Source organism: Nomascus leucogenys, chromosome 2 (assembly GCF_006542625.1).
Source record: "Nomascus leucogenys isolate Asia chromosome 2, Asia_NLE_v1, whole genome shotgun sequence".
In the NCBI taxonomy this organism is placed as follows: domain Eukaryota; kingdom Metazoa; phylum Chordata; class Mammalia; order Primates; family Hylobatidae; genus Nomascus; species Nomascus leucogenys.
The window spans coordinates 5,501,011-5,523,682 of NC_044382.1; the positions used below are offsets into that span (position 1 = coordinate 5,501,011).

A 22,672-nucleotide genomic window follows, 5' to 3' on the forward strand; every position below is an offset into this window, starting at 1 on the left:
ACACCCACTGCAAGACGGCAGAGCAAATGTGGACACTGCCCCCTCATGGTTGAGCATGGAGAGGGCCGCATTCTGCTTTGGGGATTAACCCTGGTGGCTGGTGGAGGTTGCAAGATGTTGTTATCAATGACATTTCAAAATGGGTCACATTCGACTCTATTTTCAGAAGGAGGCAAGTAAAAGAGAAATAAAGTGTCAAAGGGAGCATGTTTAGGGCATACAGAGCCCACGCAATTCCATACTGTGAGGAGGATGTTGACAATTAGTGGGAAGCAGTAAAGAAAAATGTTAAGACAAGAAAATCCTAACTTGATAACATCCATCTGCTGCACTTACAGCTGGAATCTGAGTGGGAATTTCCCATCTGTGCTTTATTCTCAGCTTTAATTTGACTATAAATAAGACACATGTGTGCACAATCTGCACTGAGTGTCTCTTGGGGCCAGGAATTGTTTAAGGATGATATACAGCCTACAAAATATGTGTGTGTGTGTGTGTGTGTGTGTACACAAAGTGTGGATCTATACTTAGATCCACACTTTAACTTGGAATCCACTCATTAAGCTAGTCTAAGATGTGCAGCTAGTTTTTTATAACTTGGTCCCATGATGATCTGCCACTTTATAACTGAGGCCTTAACTCTTGACATCCTCTGCTCGAACACCTCTAACAGAATGCTGGTGCCTGGCCCAGCTTTTCCTGAAGCACCGCTGCTGTCAGCTGCAGGAAACCTCAGTGCCCAGGGCCCTGGGGGTGGCAGCATTTGGAAAGGCCATGGCAGGCCTGGTCTGAAGACAGCTAGCTACACTTGCTGCTTTATATTCTCTTTGGATTCCCAACCTGACTCTATGAGGACCCATATGGATGATCACCTCCATTTTACAGATGGGAAAACTGAGGCTTAGCAACATAAGGTAACTTGCCAATGGTCCTGTGGTCCATTAGCAGTGGAGCCAAATCTCAAAACCAAGTGTTTGGGCCAAGGGTCAAAGTCCATGTTCTTTCCACTTTCCCTTCAGCCTCCACGCTGCCCCTCCCAGGTCCTCTGCAGCTATAAATAGTGGGGGAGGCTGGGATTTCAAGCTTGAGGTCAGCCAGGCCTGTAGCACAAAAGACACAGCACCTCTAGGGCTGGCCTAGCCTGGGCCCTCTCCCTCTGGCCTGGACAGAACTCAGGCTCACACAGTCTCAGCTTCTCACTAGCTTCTCCCTCCTTGGTTATACTTAGCTCTGGACATCAGAGAGAAAGGCATGTGCCAGCCCGAATCACTGCACATCCCCAGGCCCGGCCAGGCTGCTGTGGTAGAGAATGGCATCTCAGCCTTTTCAGATGTTGGTGTGAGCCACTTCCAACAAGGGCCGTTTTCTGTTCTGTTTCTGTTTTTTTTAAATACAGACAGGGTCTTGCTATGTTGTCCAGCTGGTCTTGAACTCCTGGGCTCAAGTGATCATCCTGCCTCAGCCTCCCAAAATGCTGGGATTAGAGGTATCAGCCGCCATACCTGGTTGAACAGGGGCTGTTGGACCCTCCTTCCTGATAGTCTGTGAGATTTTATGTCCGTGTCTCCTTCTGCTCCTCCTTGAGGGAGGAATCATGTCTGGTTTACCAATGTATTTGTAATGTTCAGCAGTGTCTATAACACCTTGTGTGTGGCAGCTGTTTAACAGTTCCTTGTTGGGTGGGGACAGAAAGAAAATAATAATGATAATTCTTTGTTGAATGAATAAATAAATAAGTTCATGTCCTGAAAATCTGGACATCAAGAAAAGAGGGCCGGGCGTGGTGGCTCACACCTGTAATCCCAGCACTCTGGGAGGCCAAGACGGGTGGATCACCTGAGGTCAGGTGTTCGAGAGCAGCCTGGCCAACACGGAGAAACCTCGTCTCTACTTAAAAAATACAAAAATTAGCTGGGTGTGGTGGTGCATGCCTGTAATCCTAGCTACTTGGGAGGCTGAGGCAGGAGAATCTCTTGAACCCAGGAGGCAGAGGCTGCGGTAAGTCAGGATTGCACCATTGCACTCCTGCCTGGACGACAGAGCAAGTCTCCATCTCAAAAAAAAAAAGAAAAAAGAAAAGAGGAACACACATTCCCAGAGGGCTATCTTACAAAATCAAATACATTTTATTCTATTAAATAAAATCAAGTTTATTCAAGGAATGACCATGAGTTTTCATCACCTTTCTTCCTACCTCTTCTCTCTTCCCTCCACCAGATCTGGCATTTAAGGGCACGATGGGAGCAGGAGACAGGAGGGGCATCTGGTCCTGGAGGCTGGACTTTAAGTGCTCCACACAGCGGCCTCCCATAGTGCACAATGGGGGAAGGAGGCAGTTCGTTATGTCCCCAGGGTGGCATCCCAATGACAGGCCTGCCTCCCATGGCTCTGTTCACCCTTTACAAGCCAGCTACTTGAAGAAAAACGGGGCACTGTGTTCCATCCAACCTGCAGGCAACTGGCGCAAACGGAGGGGTGTGTGGCTCAGCTTAGCAGCCTAGAGCTCAGGAACGAGGACAGATCCTGAAACAGGAGCTGAAAGGGCCAGAACTGGCACCTTTGGGATCTCACAAAAATGGAAAGAGCCGCTTTTTCACAATATAGAGGACCGTAGCAAGAAACAGGGCTAGCGCAAGGAAGATGAGAAGCTTGTCCGTCAGCTCCCGGCGATTGTATTTTGTGATAAGCTTCCGGCCCAGCTGGATGGTCCCCGACATGGACTTAAATTCCTCATTTGCATCCAGGATCGTTCGTGAAGAAGTCACTGAAACAAAAGAGGAAGGAGGCCCGACTCAGAGACTGCAGCTCAAGATCCAAAGACCTCACTCTGCTGGCTGGGGTGCTGATAAAAACCAGCATTCTCAAGTGAGCTCCTCTGAGCTGGAATCAAAGCATGTGGAGACCAGCCAAGGAGCTGACGAGGAAAGGCTCCACCCCAGGTCCCACCAGCTCCAGAGAGTGAGGCGGTTTGTTTGGGAGTCCTTGAACATAAACGTCACCAGGGAGAAGGGCAGAAGAGGCTTGCTCACCCAGCCACCTCCTCAGCTCTCTGAAGCAGATGGACGCTGCTCAGGGAAACCACCAGCCACAAAACCAACCCAGGGATCGTGGGCGGGCACTGTGAGGTCTGTGTCGGGGCAGCAGCCGAACGCACCAGAACCTTCCACCTGTGAGGGGTAGCCTCCAGGACATCTGCTGGCCAGACCGGCTCTTTGCAGGATCTCAAAAGGGCAAGGGTGTGCCGGGCTCTGCCATAAGCCCTCACACATACCAGTCCCTCAGGCCAGGGATACTGGCTGTAGCTTTAAGGAGGTGACACCTAAGAAGAGGCCCACATCCCTTAAGGAATCACTGTCCCTAGAGTCAGATGTATTTCTGAATATGGGTATCTGGGCCTGACACTGAGGGTAGAAGGTGTACCTGGCGAGGTTCTCCCACAAAACATAGTGAGGCATCATCAGAACAGCCATTGAACAGAACACATTAAATGAAAGGGGAAAGTATAAAGGAACGCCTGTGAAATGTTTCCATTTAGGTAAGAAACAGGGAGATAAATGGTATTTCATTTGCTTAAGTTACAAAAGCTTGGAGGATCACAAGATATTTTTTAAGACACTGGTTACAGTGGTTGCCTCTGGGAAGTGGACCAGAGGGCTGGCAGGTAGGGGTCAGCTGGAGGTCAGAACAGAGAGTGATCTTTTTTGTGTCCCTTTTGTACTCTCCAGAGCCGTGCTGACCAATATGGCAGCCCCTAGGCATGCGAGGCTGCTGTGCATATAAAAACGTGGCTAATGAAAATGGAGATATCAGGAGATGTCAGTGAGTGTCAAACCCACCAACGTTTTTCTTTTCTTTTTTTTTTTTTTTTTGAGACGCAGTCTCACTCTGTCACCCAGGCTGGAGTTCAGTGGCGTGATCTTGGCTCAGCGCAACCTCCACCTCCCGGGTTCAAATGATTCTCCTGCCTCAGCCTCCCCTGTAGCTGGGATTACAGGCATGTGCCACCACGACCGGCTAATTTTCTTTTTGTATTTTTAGTAGGGACAGGGTTTCACTATGTTGGTCAGGCTGGTCTCAAACTCCTGACCTCAAGTGATCTGCCCGCCTTGGCCTCCCAAAGTGCTGGGATTACCGGTGTGAGCCGCGCCTGACCAAAATCCACACAGTGTTTCAAAGACTTAATCTGAGAAAAAGGAATGTAAAATATCTCGATAATTTTTAAGATTAGTTGTACGTTGAAATTATAATATTTTACATAATAGGTTAAATAAACATCTTATTAAAATTAATTTCTTATGTTTCTTTTTATTTTTTAAAATGTGCCTACTAGAAAATTTAAAGTTACATATGTGGCTCCTGTTATGTTTCTACTGGCAGTCCTGGGCTAGAGTTTTCTTATCCTTCTCTATGTTGTATGTGTCACCTTTTCACAAAATTAAAAACTAATAAGTAGATAAGATAAATTATCAGAGGAAACAGTAGCGTTTTGAAAATGACAGATAAAAGGAGAAAAACAAACACAGAACAGGAATCCCTCTCCGCCCACTTTCTCCACGCTTGCCTGCTGTGATTTCAAAACCCTGAGATCTTGCTAAGTAAAAACCTAATAGGCCTTTCTTTTTAAACTTTATTATTACGGAGAATTTTGAACCATCACAGAGTAGACAGCATAATATCATGAAATGCCATTTGCTCACCACCCATAACCAAGAACCACCAACCTCTGAAATCCTGCTCCCTACTCCCCGCCAACTCCCACTACTCCTGCAATTGTGGAGCAAATTCCAGACACCATATTCCTAATAAGCTTTTGGTTTAAAATTATGGTCCTAGTAGGCTTTTAAATCAAGCTGAACTTGTGAGGCATAAGGAAGGGGTTAAGAACGGTATTCTCTTTTCTTCAATACCTATCGCTTCTACAAAATGGGCCCCAAGAACACTGGGACCCTCTCAACACCCCAGAAGCCACGAGCATTTGTGTCGCCTTCGCACTGTTAGCGTTAGCAGGGGAGTATCCTGTCGCCACACCAGAGCATAAGAACCCTGGACTCAGAGGCCAAGTTGTCTCCTTGCTCCCTCTCTCTCCAAGGCCTCTCCCACAGCACACACTGAGAGGAAGCCCCTGGCTGGTTCCGAGCCCAAATGTTCAGGTAAGCTGCAAACTCAAGGAGTGATCTTGGGGTCACCTGCTTGCTTTCCTTTTGCTTCTGCCTATTTGGTGCACTGAAAAAAAGTGGTCCAAAATTATAATTTCTAGGGGTGATCATGGTATTGTAGTTATGGGGTTGTTTCTGCTTTTTCCCCAAAGAGTCCCTTATCTTTTAGAGAGATGTACTGAGATATTTATGGACGATGTCTGGGATTTGCCTCAAAATAATCCAGATGGGGGATGGGCTGAGGGTAGAACTGAAACGAGACTGGCTAGGGCAATGGGCTCAGGGGTCAGGGGATTCAGGATACCATGCTTTCTACTTTTGTCCATGTGTGCAATCTTCCAAAAGAGTTTCAAGGAGTAAACGCCCTTTTGCTGTTGTCTTATACTGAAGGACCCTGGAGAGGGCTGATGCTCTTCTCCATCACAGAGGAGACACTCTGGGAAAACTATTGGAGGAAACCAGATGTTCTCAAGCAGTCTCTCCTATAGCCTCTGATTCACATCTTTTAAAAGGAACTCATAGGAAAAATAATGTTGGGGAGTATAATTGTAAACTGAGGTCCTAGCAGTCCTACCAGCAGCCGATTCCCCAAACATCTCTTGGAGCAACGATTCCCAAACTTGCCTGGCCATATGGGTCCCCAGAGCCCTCACTGAAAATCAGACTCCAGGCCCCTTACCCAGCCCTGCCAACACCCTCTCTAGGAGAGGGGCTGGGGACCTCTGCTTTTCACATAAGCCCCTGGGAATGCTCCCCCTGAGGAAACATTGATGGGGGTGTGGGGTCTTCTAGTAAACAGAAATACAGGCCGGGCACAGTGTCTCATGCCTATAATCCCAGCACTTTGGGAGGCTGAGGCAGGCGGATCACCTGAGGTCGGGAGTTCAAAACCAGCCTGACCAACATTGAGAAACCCCGTCTCTACTAGAAATACAAAATTAGCCTGGTGTGGTGGCGCATGCCTGTAATCTCAGCTACTTGGGAGGCTAAGGCAGGATAATCGCTTGAAACCAGGGGGCAGAGGTTGCGGTGAGTGGAGATCGCGCCATTGCACTCCAAGCTGGGCAACAAGAGCGAAACTCCATCTCAAAAAAAAAAGAGAGAAATATGAGCGGCACATCCCACTCTGGATAAGACCACGGTGTCAAGTCATCTCACCCAAGTCAGTGAACTTCGTGTGGGCTGTGGTGGAGGAGCCCAGCATGGAGGTGCCAGGGCAAGGGCCCTAGAGCAGTGTCTCTGGAAGAAGCTTCCTACCCTAGGCCCGGCTTTACCTAGAGACTGCATGGCCTCCTCACTCTGCTGCACCTGCTGGGCCATCATCCTGCTGATCCCCATGAGGCTCTCAGTGATGGTACTGGATGTCTGGGCCAGGCTCTCTTTGGTGGTTTTCCTAAAAGTTCAGAAGAAGAGAAAGGGGAGGAATGTCAACAAAAGCCTCCCTGCAAGAAGGCCCCATATCCAAATGAGATCCCATGTTTTACCTATCCAATTAGCATACATATTTTAAATGATCACATTCAATGCTGGAAAGGGTGTGCTGAGACCCACGCCCCTGTGGACTGCTAGTAGGAACATAAACCAGTGCTGCCTTCTGTAAAGCAATTTGCCAGTTTAGGAGCCTTGGTAATGTTCATTCCTTTGACTCAATCATCTCATCCCTGGAAATCCCTCCAAAGGAAACATCCAAAATGTGGATAAAGCTTCATGTTCTAAGACATACCCCGGTATGTTGCTTACACTACTGAAACACTAGAAATGCAAACACACACAGGGGATTGTATTAACATACAATCTACATACTATGTACTGTTAGAATTAGGCTTAAAAAGCTTTTTTTTTTTAATGAGCAACTTTTGTGCTGAAACAGCAGAATATGAAATTTTATGTATAGTACAGTTTTGACTTTGTAAGAAATGTAGAAGTAAAAATGAGGGAGAGAATATACCAAAATGTTCATGAGTAATAAGATTCGATATTTTCGGCCGGGCACCGTGGCTCACGCCTATAATCCTAGCACTTTGGGAGGCTGGGGTGGGTGGATCACCTGAAGTCAGGAGTTCAAGACCAGCCTGGCCAACATGGTTAAACCCCGTCTCTACTAAAAATACAAAAAATTAGCTGGGTGCAGTGGCACGCAACTGTAATCCCAGCTACTTTGAAGGCAGAGGCAGGAGAATCGCTTGAACCTGGGAGGCAGGGGTTGCGGTGAGCCGAGAGGGCACCACTGCACTCCAGCCTGGGCTACAAGAGTGAGACTTCATCTCAGAAAAAAAAAAAAAAAAAAAAAAAAGATTCGACATTTTAATTTTGTAATTCATACTTTATTTTACCAATTTACTACAAATAAGTACGCATTTCTTTCAAACTTAAAAAAAATTACTTATATAATCAAATTAAACACCAGGCTGAAAACAAGAGGGGGTTTCCTACAGTGGGTTGTACACCTTGCCAATTGTTATCTATTATTATCGGAGCCCAGAAAAATAAAAGAATAGGTACCTTTGCCTTAAGAGATCTCCTCCCTGAAGAAGTTCTGCTTTCTCTAGATTGTCGATTGCAATTTTGCAGGTAAGATTAGCTTTCCTCCATGAGGCCTGATTGCTGGAATTGGAAGGTTCATGTGTGAGTGTGTCCACTCCACCAGGCCATAAATCAGTTCAATTCACAGCACTTCCCACCAACAAAGGCACACGGGGGAAGGCCACCAGGCACGGCCTTCAGAGCCCATCCCACCTCCTGCCACTTCCTCCTCCTGGTCCCCCAACAACTGTTCTTGCTCAGGTCCTGATACCCCTTGACCGGACCCTGGAGGCCGCCACGGGGAGGCTCTGTAGCTGTCCCTCTGCCCCGTCAGCCCAAGGGGCTGTGAACATGGCACTCCTCTGTGCACAGCTCCACAATGGCTGGACTTCAGGGAGGCATCCAAACTTCTCAGCTGGGCACATAAGGCCCCTCTTCGGTCCAGTTGCCTCTAAGGCTGTACTGCTATGGCCTGTGTATTAGCTGGTACCATCCCCGGAAAACCATTACTTACTCATCTCCAGTATCTTGAACAACCATTTCTGGCCCTTCAGCTGCTGAGTTAATATACTTTGTAGGAAATGAAAAATCGTGGCCAGCCACAGTGGTTCACACCTGTAATCATAGCACTTTGGAAGGCCGAGGTGGGTGGATCACTTGAGCCCAGGAGTTCAAGACCAGCCTGGGCGACATGGAGAAACCCCGTCTCTACTAAAAATACAAAAAATTAGCCAGGCGTGGTGGTGGCACATGCCTGTGGTTCCAGCTACCCAGGAGGCGGAGGAGCGAAGATCACCTGAGCCTGGGAAGTGGCGGCTGCAGTGAACCGTGATGGTACCACTATACTCCAGCCTGGGTGACAGAGTAAGACGTCTCAATAAAAAAAAAAAAAAACACACAAACAAAAAGCCAATCTTTCAAAATATTTCTTCAAGGTTTGTTGTTCTTTCCACACTACAGACCAATCATGAACAACACAAACATGATGGATTAGCAGAGCCCTGACTGACACGGCTGATCTACAGTCTTCAACTGCGCTAACTTGTGGGTGATAACGGAAAGTTGGTGAGCAGCTTCCTGGAGTTAGAAATGTGACAGTTGATCGGGCGTGGTGGCTCACACCTGTAATCCCAACACTTTGAGAGGCCGAGGCGGGTGGGTCACTTGAGGTCAGGAGTTCAAGACCAGCCTGGCCAACATGTTAAAACCCTGTCTCTACTAAAAATACAAAAATTAGCTGGACATGATGGCGGGTTCCTGCTATCCCAGCTACTCAGCAGTCTGAGGCAGGAGAATCACTTGAATCTAGAAGGCAGAGGTTGCAGTGAGCCAAGATCACACCACTGCACTCTAGCCTGGGCAATGAGAGTAAGACTCCGTCTCAAAAAAAAAAAGAAATGTTGACAGTTGTTGATAGACTATAAAAAAGCTAACTAAGTCTAAGAATCAAACTCGTACTTCAGAACTCTTATGTAGCCAGCTCAAACCAATTGTGCTAATCTCTAGAAATACTCAAAAATCAAAACACAGAGTACATGAACTGACAGGGTGGTTTTCTAATAGCACCTTTATGCTGACGGTCTTAATGAGCACCTGCTCCACCATTTCACACCTGCCACTTTAAAGAATCCATTACGTTTTGAAACAGTTTGCAAGGGGGTTTTTTAGGACCCTGGGATCCAGAGACGAATGAGGGGCAGTACTTCTCCTCAACCACCTCACATTCATTTGGTAAAAAGACAAGCAAACAGATACTCACTGTATGATGTGACAAGCATGATGACCCAAGCAAGCATAACTACTGTTTCAACTGCCAAAGTTATTTTTTTTTCTTGGTTTTATTTTATTTTTTTTGAGACAGGGTCAGCTGGGCACAGTGGCTCACGCTTGTAATTCCAGCACTTTGCAAGGCCGAGGCGGGCGGATCATGAGGTCAGGAGATTGAGACCACAGTGAAACCCCGTCTCTACTAAAAATACAAAAAAATTAGCCAGGCGTGGTGGCAGGCACCTGTAGTCCCAGCTACTCGGAGAGGCTGAGGCAGGAGAATGGCGTGAACCCAGGAGGCGGAGCTTGCAGTGAGCAGAGATTGTGCCACTGCACTCCAGCCTGGGCGACAGAGCGAGACTCCTTCTCAAAAAAAAAAAAAAAAAAAACAAAACAAAAAACATAAAGTATTCGTGAAACAGCCAAGCCCTGGATCACTGCCCACCACTCATACAGCCCTCCCTGCTTACACTGGCCTCCCTGTGCCTGTGTGTTTGCCAGTCGGTGTCTTCCTGACAGCTGACTGTTACATACACAGCTGCTTGCAGGGAAGATGATGCTGGCAAATTGCTCAAATCAGAAGCAAAGCCACAAATACAGATCTGGCAGAGGTGGACCAGTAAACAAGAGACAAAGAGAAAACCCATGGGAATGATGACTTAGCAGGGGTTTCAAAAGAGAATGATCTACCCCGGCACGGTGGAGTGTGCTGTAGTCCCAACTACTTGGGAAGCTGAGGTGAGAGGATCGCTTGAGCCCAGGAGTTCGAGGCTGCAGTAAGCTATGACTGTACTCCAGACTGGGCAACAGAGAGGGACCTCATTTCCAAAATTTTTTAATTTTTTAAAAATAAAAATAATTTTTTTTTTTTTTTTTTAAGATGGAGTCTCACTCTGTCACCCAGGCTGGAGGGCAGCAATCTCAGCTCACTGCAACCTCTGCCTCCCGGGCTCAAGCGATTCTCCTGCCTCAGCCTCCCAAGTAGCTGGCATTACAGGTGTGTGCCACCACGCCCAGCTAATTTTTGTATTTTTAGTAGACAGGGGTTTCACCATGTTGGTCAATCTGGTCTCGAACTCCTGACCTCGTGATCTGCCCACCTCGGCCTCCCAAAGTGTTGGGATTCCAGGCATCAGCCACTGCACCTGGCCGAAAATATATTTTTAAAAAAGAGAGAGAATGATCTAAATACCTCAAATATGTTTGGAAAAACCCTCTTTATGATTGGTACAAAAGTCAAATGTGAAGGGAAAGACACTGTTTCATGTTGTCTGACAATTTCATTGGAAAAGTTAAACCTCTCCCAATTCAATAACAAGAAATGGCACATAATCAAGGATTAGCACACACCTGCAATTACAACCTCAATTTTCGTTTTATTTTTTGACCTCAATTTTGTTTAATTTATGGTTTTTGTTGCATTTTATTTTATTTTATTTTAGATAGCATCCCACTCAAAACCTTCTAAATTTTGGTTCACCTTAAGCAGGTTTTCCTTCTGTAGATTTTTTCTGGTACCAATTATCCTTAGATAAAAAATGACCCTGTATTACAAAAGCAATCATATTTTTTGATTAAAAATATACAATACAGTATAATGTTAAACATCTTTTGTAAACTATGCTCAGCTCCACCTGCTCAGATAGACCCTATTTATCCCTTCCCCACTCACCCCCACTTGAGAATTACTGACTGGGAGAGAACATTCCACCCATGTGTAACTGACGCAATTGGCAGGGCGCAGTGGCTCACACCTGTAATCCCAGCACTTTGGGAGGCCAAGATGGGTGAATCACATGAGGCCAGTGTTAGAGACCAGCCTGGCCAACATAGCGAAACTCTGTCTCTACTAAAAATACAAAAATTAGCCAGGCGTGATGGCAGGTGCCTGTAATCCCAGCTACTCAGGAGGCTGAGGCAGAAGAATTGCTTGAACTCGGGAGGCAGAGGTCACAATGAGCCAAGATCAGGCCACTGCACTCCAGCCTGGGCGACAGAGCGAGACACCGTCTCTCAAAAAAAAAAAAAAGACACCATTAAGTCAGCATTAAACCAGATCCATCAGGCAAACACACGTGCAAGGCTCACAGGGAACAAGTGAGCCAGCAGAGGCCGCTGGTGGGGGCAGGTCCTGCCTACCTGAGCATCTGCTTTTTGTGATTCTCCACTTCCTGGAGTAGAAGTTGTTTCTCTGACTCTTTGTCTTGCTCTTTAGCCAACTGCTCCAGGTCCTTTCAGGAAAAATAACTCCATGTTAAAATGATTTCAAAAGTCAACAAGAAAACAGAAGAGCATTTCTATTTCTGCCAAGGGCATACAATAGCACTTGAAGCACTCTTTTAAAACAGAACACCTAGGAATGCTAGGTAACATATAACACACATCCTTTTAAATCTATAGCTAAGTCCACAAGAAAGTAAGGAAAACCCCTACGGCCCAAAAGTGAGAAGGGAACAAGAGCGGGAACAGTCAGCCTGAGAGTGATGCATGGCTGTCCTGGCGTCAGAGGTGCTGCTCCTGTCACCTAGGGCAGGCCCTAAATGAAAAGAAAAACAATGACGAAATACGAACACACTGATCCCCCAGTTAGATATCATTAAAATATCAAACTGCTGTTCATTTCCAGATACTCACAATTTCTGTGCCTATTTCATTAAAGACGAGTAATAGGCAGTTTGAGCACTTGAAGGTTTGAGAGCTCATGTAGGGACAGAAAAATGAACCCTTGGGCCATCTGAGGCTGAGGTCGGTAAGTTGAACTGAGATCACCACAAATCTAAAACCCACGAAAGGTTATAGACACAGGAAAATGGTCTAGAAAAATATCCATCTACCAGCACAGAGTGAAAACATAGATGCCTGCCTTTTTTTTGCTATGAGTTCCAAATAGGTTAAAAAAAAACTCCCCCGAGAATTTATAACCAACCAGGGAGCTGCTCCTTCCACTGATCTAGGGTTCAATTTATCTTCCCTGAGTGGTTCGTGAAACTCCATGAAGAGAAATTAACATAAAGTGTTCTCGGCCAGGCACGTTGGCTCACGCCTGTAATCCCAGCACTTTGGGAGGCCAAGGTGGGCGGATCATGAGGTCAGGAGATCGAGACCATCCTGGCTAACTTGGGAAACCCCGTCTCAACTGAAAATACAAAAAATTAGCCGGGCATGGTGGCGGGCACCTGTAGTCCTGGCTACTCGGGAGGCTGAGGCAGGAGAATGGCGTGAACCTGGGAGGCAGAGCTTGCAGCGAGCCAAGACTGTGCCACTGCACTCCAGCCTGGGCAACAGAGCAAGACTCTGTCTAAAAAAAAAAAAAAAAAATGTTCTCAGATTTGTGATCATCCCAGGAGACCTGGCGGGAAGCTAATGCAAAAACCTCTGTAGAGAGTTGGCCTCGACCCAGCTGCACAAAGTCCCTCAGATAAAGTCTGCTGAAGATGAGTGCTCACAGTCCAAAATAACCAAACACCAAGGAAATAACCCACCATAAGTGAGGGTCAGCAGACATACCCAGAAGTATTAAACCCCAAGAACTTCAGATAATAGAACCATCAAGAGGGACTATAATTAAAGATAGCATTACACCAGTCACATTTTTTGGTTTACAAATTAAAACAGGTTCTAGCTTCAATCACGCTATTGATCTGAAACATCAATGTATTTGCTCATTTATATACTAATTTACTTATTTACGTATCAATTTGCACATGCTGGTATGGAACAAGTTTGTGTATCCACCATTTCAATAGCACAGAGACGACTTTCAATTTATGCCCCCAAATATTGCTGAGGTAGAGAATAAAAGAAATAATCAACTGTGAATTGGAAAAGTTTTGCAAATGTCATCAATTATTTTCATAATTATTTGTTTAAAATCTGTATTCCCCATTAGAATGTAAATTCTATGGGCCAGGCGTGGTGGTTCACGCCTATAATTCCAGCACTTTGGGAGGCCGGGGTGGGCAGATCCCGAGGTCAGGAGATCAAGACCATCCTGGCTAACACAGTGAAACCCCGTCTCTACTAAAAATACAAAAAATTAGCCAGGCGTGGTGGCGGGCGCCTGTAATCCCAGCTACTCGGGAAGCTGAGGCAGGAGAATGGCGTGAACCTGGGAGGTGGAGATTGCAGTGAGCCAAGATCGTGCCACTGCATTCCAGCCCGGGCAACAAAGTGAGACTCCATCTCAAAAAAAAAAAAAAAAAAGTAAATTCTATGCATAAGCAGAGCTGTATCTCGCATTATTCACTACATATATTCCTTGTGCCCAGCACAGACTGGGCACTGAGCCACTGAATGGAAGAATGAACACATGGGAAAAAGGGAGGGTTAAAAAGGGGGGAGAAATGTACAATTTACTCATGAAAGATTGCCTGGGGGAGGGGGGAGGGATAGCATTAGGAGATATACCTAATGCTAAATGACGAGTTAATGGGTGCAGCACACTGACATGGCACATGTATACATATGTAACAAACCTGCACGTTGTGCACATGTACCCTAAAACTTAAAGTATAATAATAATAAAATAAAATTAAAAAAAGATTGCCTGGAAGTTCTGTCAAAGAGAACCAGTGATAGTTCTGGAGAAAGGAATGGCGGGGAAGAGTAGTTCTCAAATTCCAGTTTGAGAGCTAAATGTACAAAGACAAACACACAGATATTTATACATAGTCAATGTCCAAGATTTACCATGTGCAGAACACCCAGTTTTGAGGATATGAGGCCAGTTATCTAGTATCACACGACCTTGTTGGAAATACACAAAAAAGACATTCAAATAAAAGCTAAAAATGGCAAACAAACAGGAATCTTGTATGTATTTCCAGATATAAAAAGAGTATATAAATACTTAAGAAACGCAGATTAAAACTGGGATGGGGTTATTCATTTACTGGCCATGTGCTTATTGGGTCCTTCCTAGGTGCCATAATAAATATGTAAATGTACACGTATTGGTGAGGTCATTTTAATGAGTGAAGGAAATAAACACTGGGTGAGCACCCAGATATTTAAAAAGAACATACAAATACTCATACTGAAGGTAACAGGTGTAGTTGGAGAGTTGAAGTCATGCTGAGTTGAAGAAAAGTCTGTCAGGGAATAAGTTAGCTTAAAAAAAAAAATGTGGAAGCAGTCCAAATAAATGCCCTTTGATAGAGAACTGGCTAAAAAAAAAAAAAAAAATGACAGCTATTTAGAAAAGAATGAGAGATCAGGTGTGGTGGCTCCCGCCTGTAATCCCAACACTCTGGGAGGCTGAGGCGGGCAATCGCTTGAGTCCAGGAGTTCAAGTCCAGCCTGAGCAACACGGCAAAACCCTGTCTCTATAAAAACTACAAAAGTTAGCTGGGTGTGGTGGCGCGTGCCTGTAGTCCCAACTACTTGGGGGACTGAAGCAGGAGGAAAATCGCTTGAGCCTGGGAAATCAAGGCTGTGGTAAGCTGAGATTGTGCCACTGTACTCTGGCCTGGGTGACAGCCCAAGACCCGGTCTCAAAAAAAGAAGAAAAAGAAAGTAAAAGAAAAATAAGGACAGTCTCTAATTCCTGAAATGGAAAAATTTTCCAATATACGTATAATAAAATTATACTTAACAGTCTAAGTTTTGACTGGGCGCGGTGGCTCATGCTTGTAATCCCAGCACTTTGGGAGGCTGAGGCAGGCGGATCACAAAGTCAGGAGATCCAGACCAGCCTGTCTAACACAGTGAAACCCCGTCTGTACTAAAAATACGAAAAATTAGCTGCGTGTGGTGACACACACCTGTAATCCCAGCTACTTGGGAGGCTGAGGCAGGAGAATCACTTGAACCCAGGAGGTGGAGGTTGCAGTGGGCAGAGATCACACCATTGCACTCCAGCCTGGGCAACAGAGCCAGACTCCGTCTTAAAAAAAAAAAAAAAGTATAAAGTTTTTAAAAGCTGTGTGTTAGTATGCTACCTTTTAGATGAGAAACAGGGAAGAAATAAAAAAAAAAAAAGAAATTTGTCTTTTTAAATATTTGAGTAGAGAAACTCTGGAATGATATATCAGTAAAAAAAGTGGTTACCTGTTTGGAAGAGTGGAACAAAAAACAAAACTGGGGCATAACTGAGACTTTTCACTGAATGTTGATACTTACAGACACAGACACATACATAAAACATGTAAAAGGAACATCTTTTCAAAAATAAAAAATTAAGATGATTAAATCAGTACTGGAGATGAAGGCAGGAAGAGATCAGCTAGGTATGGTGAAGCTGCTGAAAATCATATAGTTAACTCCAATAGCAAAAATTGCACATTTTCAAAATTGCCCTTGAAAATCTCTGAGGTAGACAAACACAACACACAGACATACTGTTTCTTAGGGGTCCAACTGGCCAGCTTTTCTACCAGCTTTAGAACAGACTGTCTTCCTCTGTGAAGCAACAACAGAGTTGCTGGTGGGCTTTGGGGGCCATGTTATATGAAAAGCACAAGTCTTTTTTTTTTTTTTTTTGAGACACGGTCTTGCTCTGTCACCAAGGCTGGAGTGCAGTGGCACAATCTTGGCTCAATGCAACCTCTGAGTCCCAGGTTCATGCAATTCTCATGCCTCGGCCACCCAAACAGCTAGGATTACAGGCACGGGTCACCATGCCCAGCTAATCTTTGTATTTTTAGTAGAGATGGAGGTTCACCATGTTGACTAGGCTGGTCTTGAACTGCTGACCTCAGGTGATCCACTCGCCTTGGCCTCCCAAAGTGCTGGGATTACAGGCGTGAGCCACTGTGCTGGCCAAAAAAGCACAAGTCTTTAGACCTGATATAGTCTAAATATTTGTCCCTGCCCAAATCTCATGTTGAATGGTAATCCCCAGTGTTGGAGGTGGGGCCTGGTGGGAGGTGTTTGGATCATGGGGGTGGATCCCTCATGAATGGCATAAGTCATCCCCTTAGTGATAAGTGAGCTCTCACTCAATCTTTCTCTTGCTCCTGCTTTCGTCATGTGACATGCCTGCTCCCTCTTTGCCTTCTGCCATGACTGGAAGCTTCCTGAAGCCTCCCCAGAAGCAGATACTGCTATGCTTCCCATACAGCCCGCAGAACCATAAGCCAATTAAACCCATTTTTTTAAATAAATTACTCAGCCTCAGGTATTTCTTTATAGCAATGCAAGAAAGGCCTAATACGAAACCCCAATACCACAAGACCAGGTGCCACAAGACCCATCCAGGGATGGTGATATGGTTTGGTTTTGTCCCCACCCAAATCTCATCTTGAATTGTAACTCTCACAATTCCCACATGTCATGGGAGGTAGCTGGTGGGAGGTGATTGAATTATAGAGGCGGGTCTTTCCCGCACTTTTCTCGTGATAGTGAATGAGTCTCACGAGAGATGATGGTTTTAAAAACAGGAGTTTCCATGTACAAGCTCTCTCTTTGCCTGCCGCCATCCACATAAGATGTGACTTGCTCCTCTGCCTTCTGCCATGATCATGAGGCCTCCCCAGCCATGTCATAGTCCATTGAACTTTTTTTCTTCCCAGTCTCAGGTATGTCTTTATCAGCTGCATGAAAACAGATTAATACAGATGGGCAGATCCATGACACCCACCTCAGCCTCACTAAAGGTACAGCAGCGGAAACATCTCCACTATTCGAACTGCTACTTCTAAGAGACCTCCAGAAGTCTAAAGGAGCAGGCATGTTTCCACACTCAGGTACCTCCTGACTCTCCTAGGTCCCACTAGGGCAGAGTAAGTGCCAGTTCTCTGCCAACCCAACATTAGGTCCTGTGGCTGCAGTGAAGGATCCCAGGAGAAAACTCGGGAATAAAAATGGAGAACGTAAGACATCAGACTGAAATTACTAGAAACCCTCAGGAAATAAAGAAGGAGGAAGAAACAAAGAAACCAGAAAAACCATCAGAACAGTAATCAACCCTTGGAGTGACCAGGAGATCCAGAATTCCCTAAAAGAATGCAATTATCTCAAATTTGAATAACTGAGGAAGAAGACTCATGAACAATATAAAGCAACTGCCTAGTGTTTCACGTAGAGGGGCATGAAGAGGAGCCGGCAGGAATGTCTCCAGATAATGACAAGTTTGCAGGACTTTTACTGAACTACTCATGAGGCTAACTGGAGGCGAAGGAGCCAATCCTGTTCCTGTCCTCATGGAGAGGGCCTACACAGGATTCCAGGATACAGATGGACAGCATCTTTTTAAGTGTGCAGACGCAGTCATCCTTCCAACTCCTGAGTTCCAGCCCTGGGCCTGTGCCATCCCTGTTCACTTTGAGGGGCTGCTGTGGGCCCCTCTACCCATAAGCTGCATGCAGGATCCTTGGATGCCCAGATGGGAGCCTTGAAACATGAGCGCTCCATAGTCAGCTCCATACCTGTTTCCTGGCTTTTTCTCAGCAGCTCCCAGACCCACGAGTGGTCTTCGTCATCTGATTCTGATCTAGATTCTGAACTTGGAAACAATTAGAAGCTGAATCCCAATTCTGTCTGAAAGCAACACAATAGTCTGGGCTCACGCCTGTAATCCCAGCACTTCCAGAGGCTGAGGCAGGAGGATTGCTTGAGCCCAAGAGTTTACCAGCCCAAGCAACATAGAGCAAAAAATCCATCTCTATTAAAAAAAAAATATATATATATATATATGTTGTTGTTTTTTTTTGACACAGAGTCTTGCTCTGTCACCGAGGCTAGAGTGCAGTGGCATGATCTCCGCTCACTGCAACCTGTGCCTCCTGGGTTCAAGCAACTCTCCTGCCTCAGCCTCCTAAGTAGCTGAGATTACAGGCATGTGCCACCATGCCCAGCTAATTTTTGCATTTATCAGAGACAGGGTTTTGCCATGTTGGCCAGGCTGTCCTCAAACTACTGGCCTCATTTTCATTTTTAAAAATGAAAGCAACAGAATAACATAATCTATACAGTGGTGCACAACTCTTTGCCCAGCCCAATGTAATAAGAATAAAATGTGAAATAAATAAAACAAACAAAACTGCTACTTGTCACCTTCTAGTGTTTTTTGAGACAGCACATATACCATAGTTGAATTCAGGCATCCTAAATGTGTATATGATGTGACTGGTGACTATTGAAATAAGGAAGATGCTAAGCAAAGTAACAGCATAAAAAAAAACCCAGGAGTGCGATGGATTGAGGTACTGAATGAATGAATAGGGTAGAAAGAATGGTAGAGAAGAGAAAGTATTTGAAGTGGCCCCAGGATTTCAAAAATTCCAAGGATAATGGTGTTCCTGCCATCCACTTGTTGACACAGCTGGCAGTGTTCTGCATGCAAAAGTTTCTCGTTTTTTTTTTTTGGAGACACAGTCTCACTCTGTCGCCGAGGCTGGAGTGCAGTGGCTCAATCTCAGCTCACTGCAAGCTCCGCCTCCCGAGTTCACGCCATTCTCCTGCCTCAGCCTCCCGAGTAGCTGGGACTACAGGCGCCTGCCACCATGCCCGGCTAATTTTTTGCATTTTTAGTAGAGACGGGTTCACCGTGTTAGCCAGGATGATCTCAATCTCCTGACCTCGTGATCTGCCCGCCTCGGCCTCCCAAAATGCTGGGATTACAGGCGTAAGCCACCGCGCCCAGCCAAAAGTTTCTCGTTTTTACCTGGAGAGCAGGTTAGTACAAAGTCACACTCACTGTCTAAGTGTTTACTGCTCCCATCAGCTGGTGTTTGAAGAAGCCAGACGGCTCTCAAGCAGAGGATATACCCAGGACTGAGCCCCCTTCATTGATTGAATTGAGATACTCAGCATCTCAGTTCTGAGAATACCCACCTGTATTCTGTGACGCAACTGTTGAAATTTCTCTTTTACTTTAGTATTCAGTTCAGTAAGAGCACTTAAGGGTCCTGAACAATCACGGATATCCTAGGAGACATTGAACAGATGAAAGGCCTTTCTCAAGGCAATGAAATGAAATGACACCATCCATACAGTGAGAGAGTTGGTTTAAACCAACTAATATTAACGTACTGACTATAATTCATCCTGATCTTTACTGTTTACCTCTGCCACACAAGCAAAAACATTATCATTTACATTTTTCTCATTCCTTTTTAGATTAATGTTGAATTAATATAAAAGCCTAGAAAGAAACACAACTGCTTTGACCTAATTTTTAGTGCCTAAATTTTAACAAAACATTACCTGGCCAGTATGAAAAAGCTTAAAACAGCTTGTATGCCCAAAAAGAACGGACATGCAAAAGTGATACTATAACTTTAGAACCTTAGATCCTTCCAACTTGGAAGATCAGGATGTTTAAATATCTGGCATCATATGATGAGATTAACTTCTCCAGTGTGATTTTACAAACCGTTAGTGATAAGTTAGAGTGTTTATATAGACATGTTTAAGGGCAGATTTAGAATCTGTTGCTGTACGTTCAGAATTACTGGTGCCAGCTTTCACAGCAGGCTCTGGAGACAGACCCGGTGGATTCAAATACTGGCTGTAGCAACTTATTAGCTGTGTAAAGTTACCTGGAAAGTTATTTAAATTATCTGTGTCTCAGTTTCCTCATCATAACACTACTTACCTCATAGAACATCATAGATTATGTATGTATGTAAAGCACTTAGCAGAGCTGCTGGAACACGGTAAGAATGAAATACATCCAGCTATAATCACTTTTTCTCATCAGCAATGACAAGAACCCAAATGTTAGAAAGAGTACAGAAGAACACCTAAGCAAATTAGATTATGTGAAAATGTAATTTCATTTGTATGAAACCTGTTTATTTTTCTATAACTGGCCCAGAAGTTTTGTAATGTATACATCAGAGAAGTGAAGTTCAAGAAGTTTTAAATATCTGCATCAAATTTCACTTTTTCTCTGGCTTATTCATTTAATCACACTTCTTTGCGCCGTATTTGTTTATTCTGCATCTAATTTGGTTTATCCTGCATCTGGTTTATCTGCAGAGCCCTATTTTCCTGCACTTTTTGCCACACCTTGTTACAAACTCTGAGTCTACATCTAACGTTTAGTGACTTTGTTGAAAATGATTAGCTTTAAAAACCAAGGTTTAGGCCGGGCGCGGTGGCTCACGCCCGTAATCCGAGCACTTTGGGAGGCCGAGGCGGGCGGATCACGAGGTCAAGAGATCGAGACCATCCTGGCTAACGCAGTGAAACCCCGTCTCTACTAAACAAAATACAAAAATTAGCCGGGCGTGGTGGCAGGCGCCTGTAGTCCCAGCTACTCGGGAGGCTGAGGCAGGAGAATGGCGTGAACCCGGGAGGCGGAGCTTGCAGTGAGCCGAGATCGCGCCACTGCACTCAAGCCTGGGCGACGGAGCGAGACTCCGTCTCAAAAAAACAAAAACAAAAACAAACAAACAAAAAAACAAGGTTTAAAACTCTTGGTTTCTTTTTGCTAAACTCATGGAAGCGTGTCTACATTCCTAATTCTTGCCTACGTCTACTCGTTTATTTTACCTCTACCCTTAAATGGCTTAAGGCGAAACACTTCATTTCCTATCTGTTCAAACGGGGTAACACTCTAAGGTGTTATTCGTAGGTTGACTTTCCCAGTCCGGGTCCCAGTTTTGCCACTGACCCAGGTCTGCTTTCTAACCTAGGCCTTGGCGCCGTACTCGATTTCCTCAAGCATAAAATCACAACTACGGTCCAGGTTACATTCGTTTCACCCGGTGCCTCCCGTGCCAGGTGGCCTTGGATGCCAGGGAAGCTGGCCAGCAGGGGGCGGGGCTAGCTGCCTCCCGGAAGCTACCGGAGGATGGGGAAGCAGCGTCAGAGGGCAGGGCCAAGTAGGGTGACAGGTAAGTTGTGAGGTGGTCAGGGGCGGGGCGACGACCAGGGCTGCAGGTGGAAGGGGCAAAGCCAAGCCCCGAAGCAGTAGCTGAGTCAGGGGCGGAGAACAGTGGGGTGCTCTGGAGATGGGAGATCCGGCGGCACCCGGAAAAAGGATCAAGGCCAGCAGTCACGAGGACACAACCAAATGGGGACCAGGGTGGGTAGCCGACCATGGGCGGAGCCTGTGGTCTGAGAAACCAAGTGGGGAAAGTTCGGGAGTGACACTGCCAAGCTCACAGACCAGCAGAGCTTGGGTTAGGGCTGCTGGAGCCCGGCAGGGGTCCCGGGATCAGTACCTGAATAAGTGCCTTCACCTCCAGGTCAAATTTGACAATCTCTTGGTTACAGATCCGGACGTGGACATCTTGGGGAGCCGCCATGTTGGGGACGCCGGTTACGGGCAGCGGCAGGGCCCAAATTCAAACTCATTTTCGCACCGCCTTCTTTCTCTCCCCGCCCAGTCTCCGGGCAGCGCCCCCTAGAGACTGGCGAAAATGGCAAGCGAGGGTCCCTGCGCAGAGTTGGGACTTTCCCTGACACGTGTAGGAAATCAGCCTCTCCTCTTGGTATGGCCCTAATAGCATGGAGAGGAAGAGAAGAGGGAATATCAAGAACGCTTCACAGTGGTCTCTTTCCATCTTCCTTCTGTCAGGCATTCTAATAACTATATATTTTTTACATAGAAAAAAAAGACAAAGAAAAGTATCAATTGAGATGTCTCTGGAAAGTACAAGTAATAATTTATGTTTCTTCAAACTTTCTTATATTTTTAATATTTTCTACAGTGAGTATAAATTGTGGAGTAAAAGAGGAAATGTTAAACGTCATATATTTGTTAAAGTATGGAGTTCAAGGCAGGTCAGTAGAGTACCTCCTATCACTCCAACACATGATCTGAGGGATCTTTGTAAAACACGAAATTGATCAAGTCACCTCCCTGTATGCAGCCCTTCTATGGCTTCTCGTGGTTCCCTTTTGTATACAACTGGATTTATTAAATCTACCTTGCTAGGGTAGTTTTGATGGAAATGTCAGAGCAAACCCTCAACAAATGGTGGCTCTTTTATTTTTGCTAGTAAATAATCCAAGTTTCTTAGCTGGTCCTCAAGGCCATCAGCCACCCCGGCCATCAGCCACCCCACCCTGCGCCCTTCCTGGATTGCTCAAGCTCTTTCTGGATGTGTAGCCTTAGAATGTGGTGTTCCCTCTCCCTAGAAAGCGTTTCCCCCACTCGACCCCACTCCATCTGCTTTTGTTCAGGTCACTTCAGCAAGCATAGATTGTGAGGACCTAAATGCCTAGGACCTGAATGAACATTCAGTCCATTCATCTCTCTCTCTCTCTTTTTTTTTTTTTTTGCGGCGGAGTCTCGCTCTGTTGCCCAGGCTGGAGTGCAATGGCACAATCTT

General features: G+C 45.5%; 1 protein-coding gene across 1 annotated transcript; it reads right to left on the minus strand.

Moving 5' to 3' along the window:
* Positions 1 to 2,103: 2,103 nt before the first annotated feature.
* BNIP1 (BCL2 interacting protein 1) lies at positions 2,104 to 21,668 on the minus strand. Its single transcript, XM_030825002.1, has 6 exons — positions 21,560 to 21,668; positions 19,221 to 19,313; positions 11,586 to 11,677; positions 7,659 to 7,760; positions 6,431 to 6,549; positions 2,104 to 2,764 (listed from the first exon to the last, which is right to left on the minus strand). Exons 1-6 carry the CDS (start codon positions 21,641 to 21,643, stop codon positions 2,568 to 2,570), a joined length of 687 nt encoding a protein of 228 aa, XP_030680862.1. The 5' UTR covers positions 21,644 to 21,668; the 3' UTR covers positions 2,104 to 2,567.
* Positions 21,669 to 22,672: the final 1,004 nt, after the last annotated feature.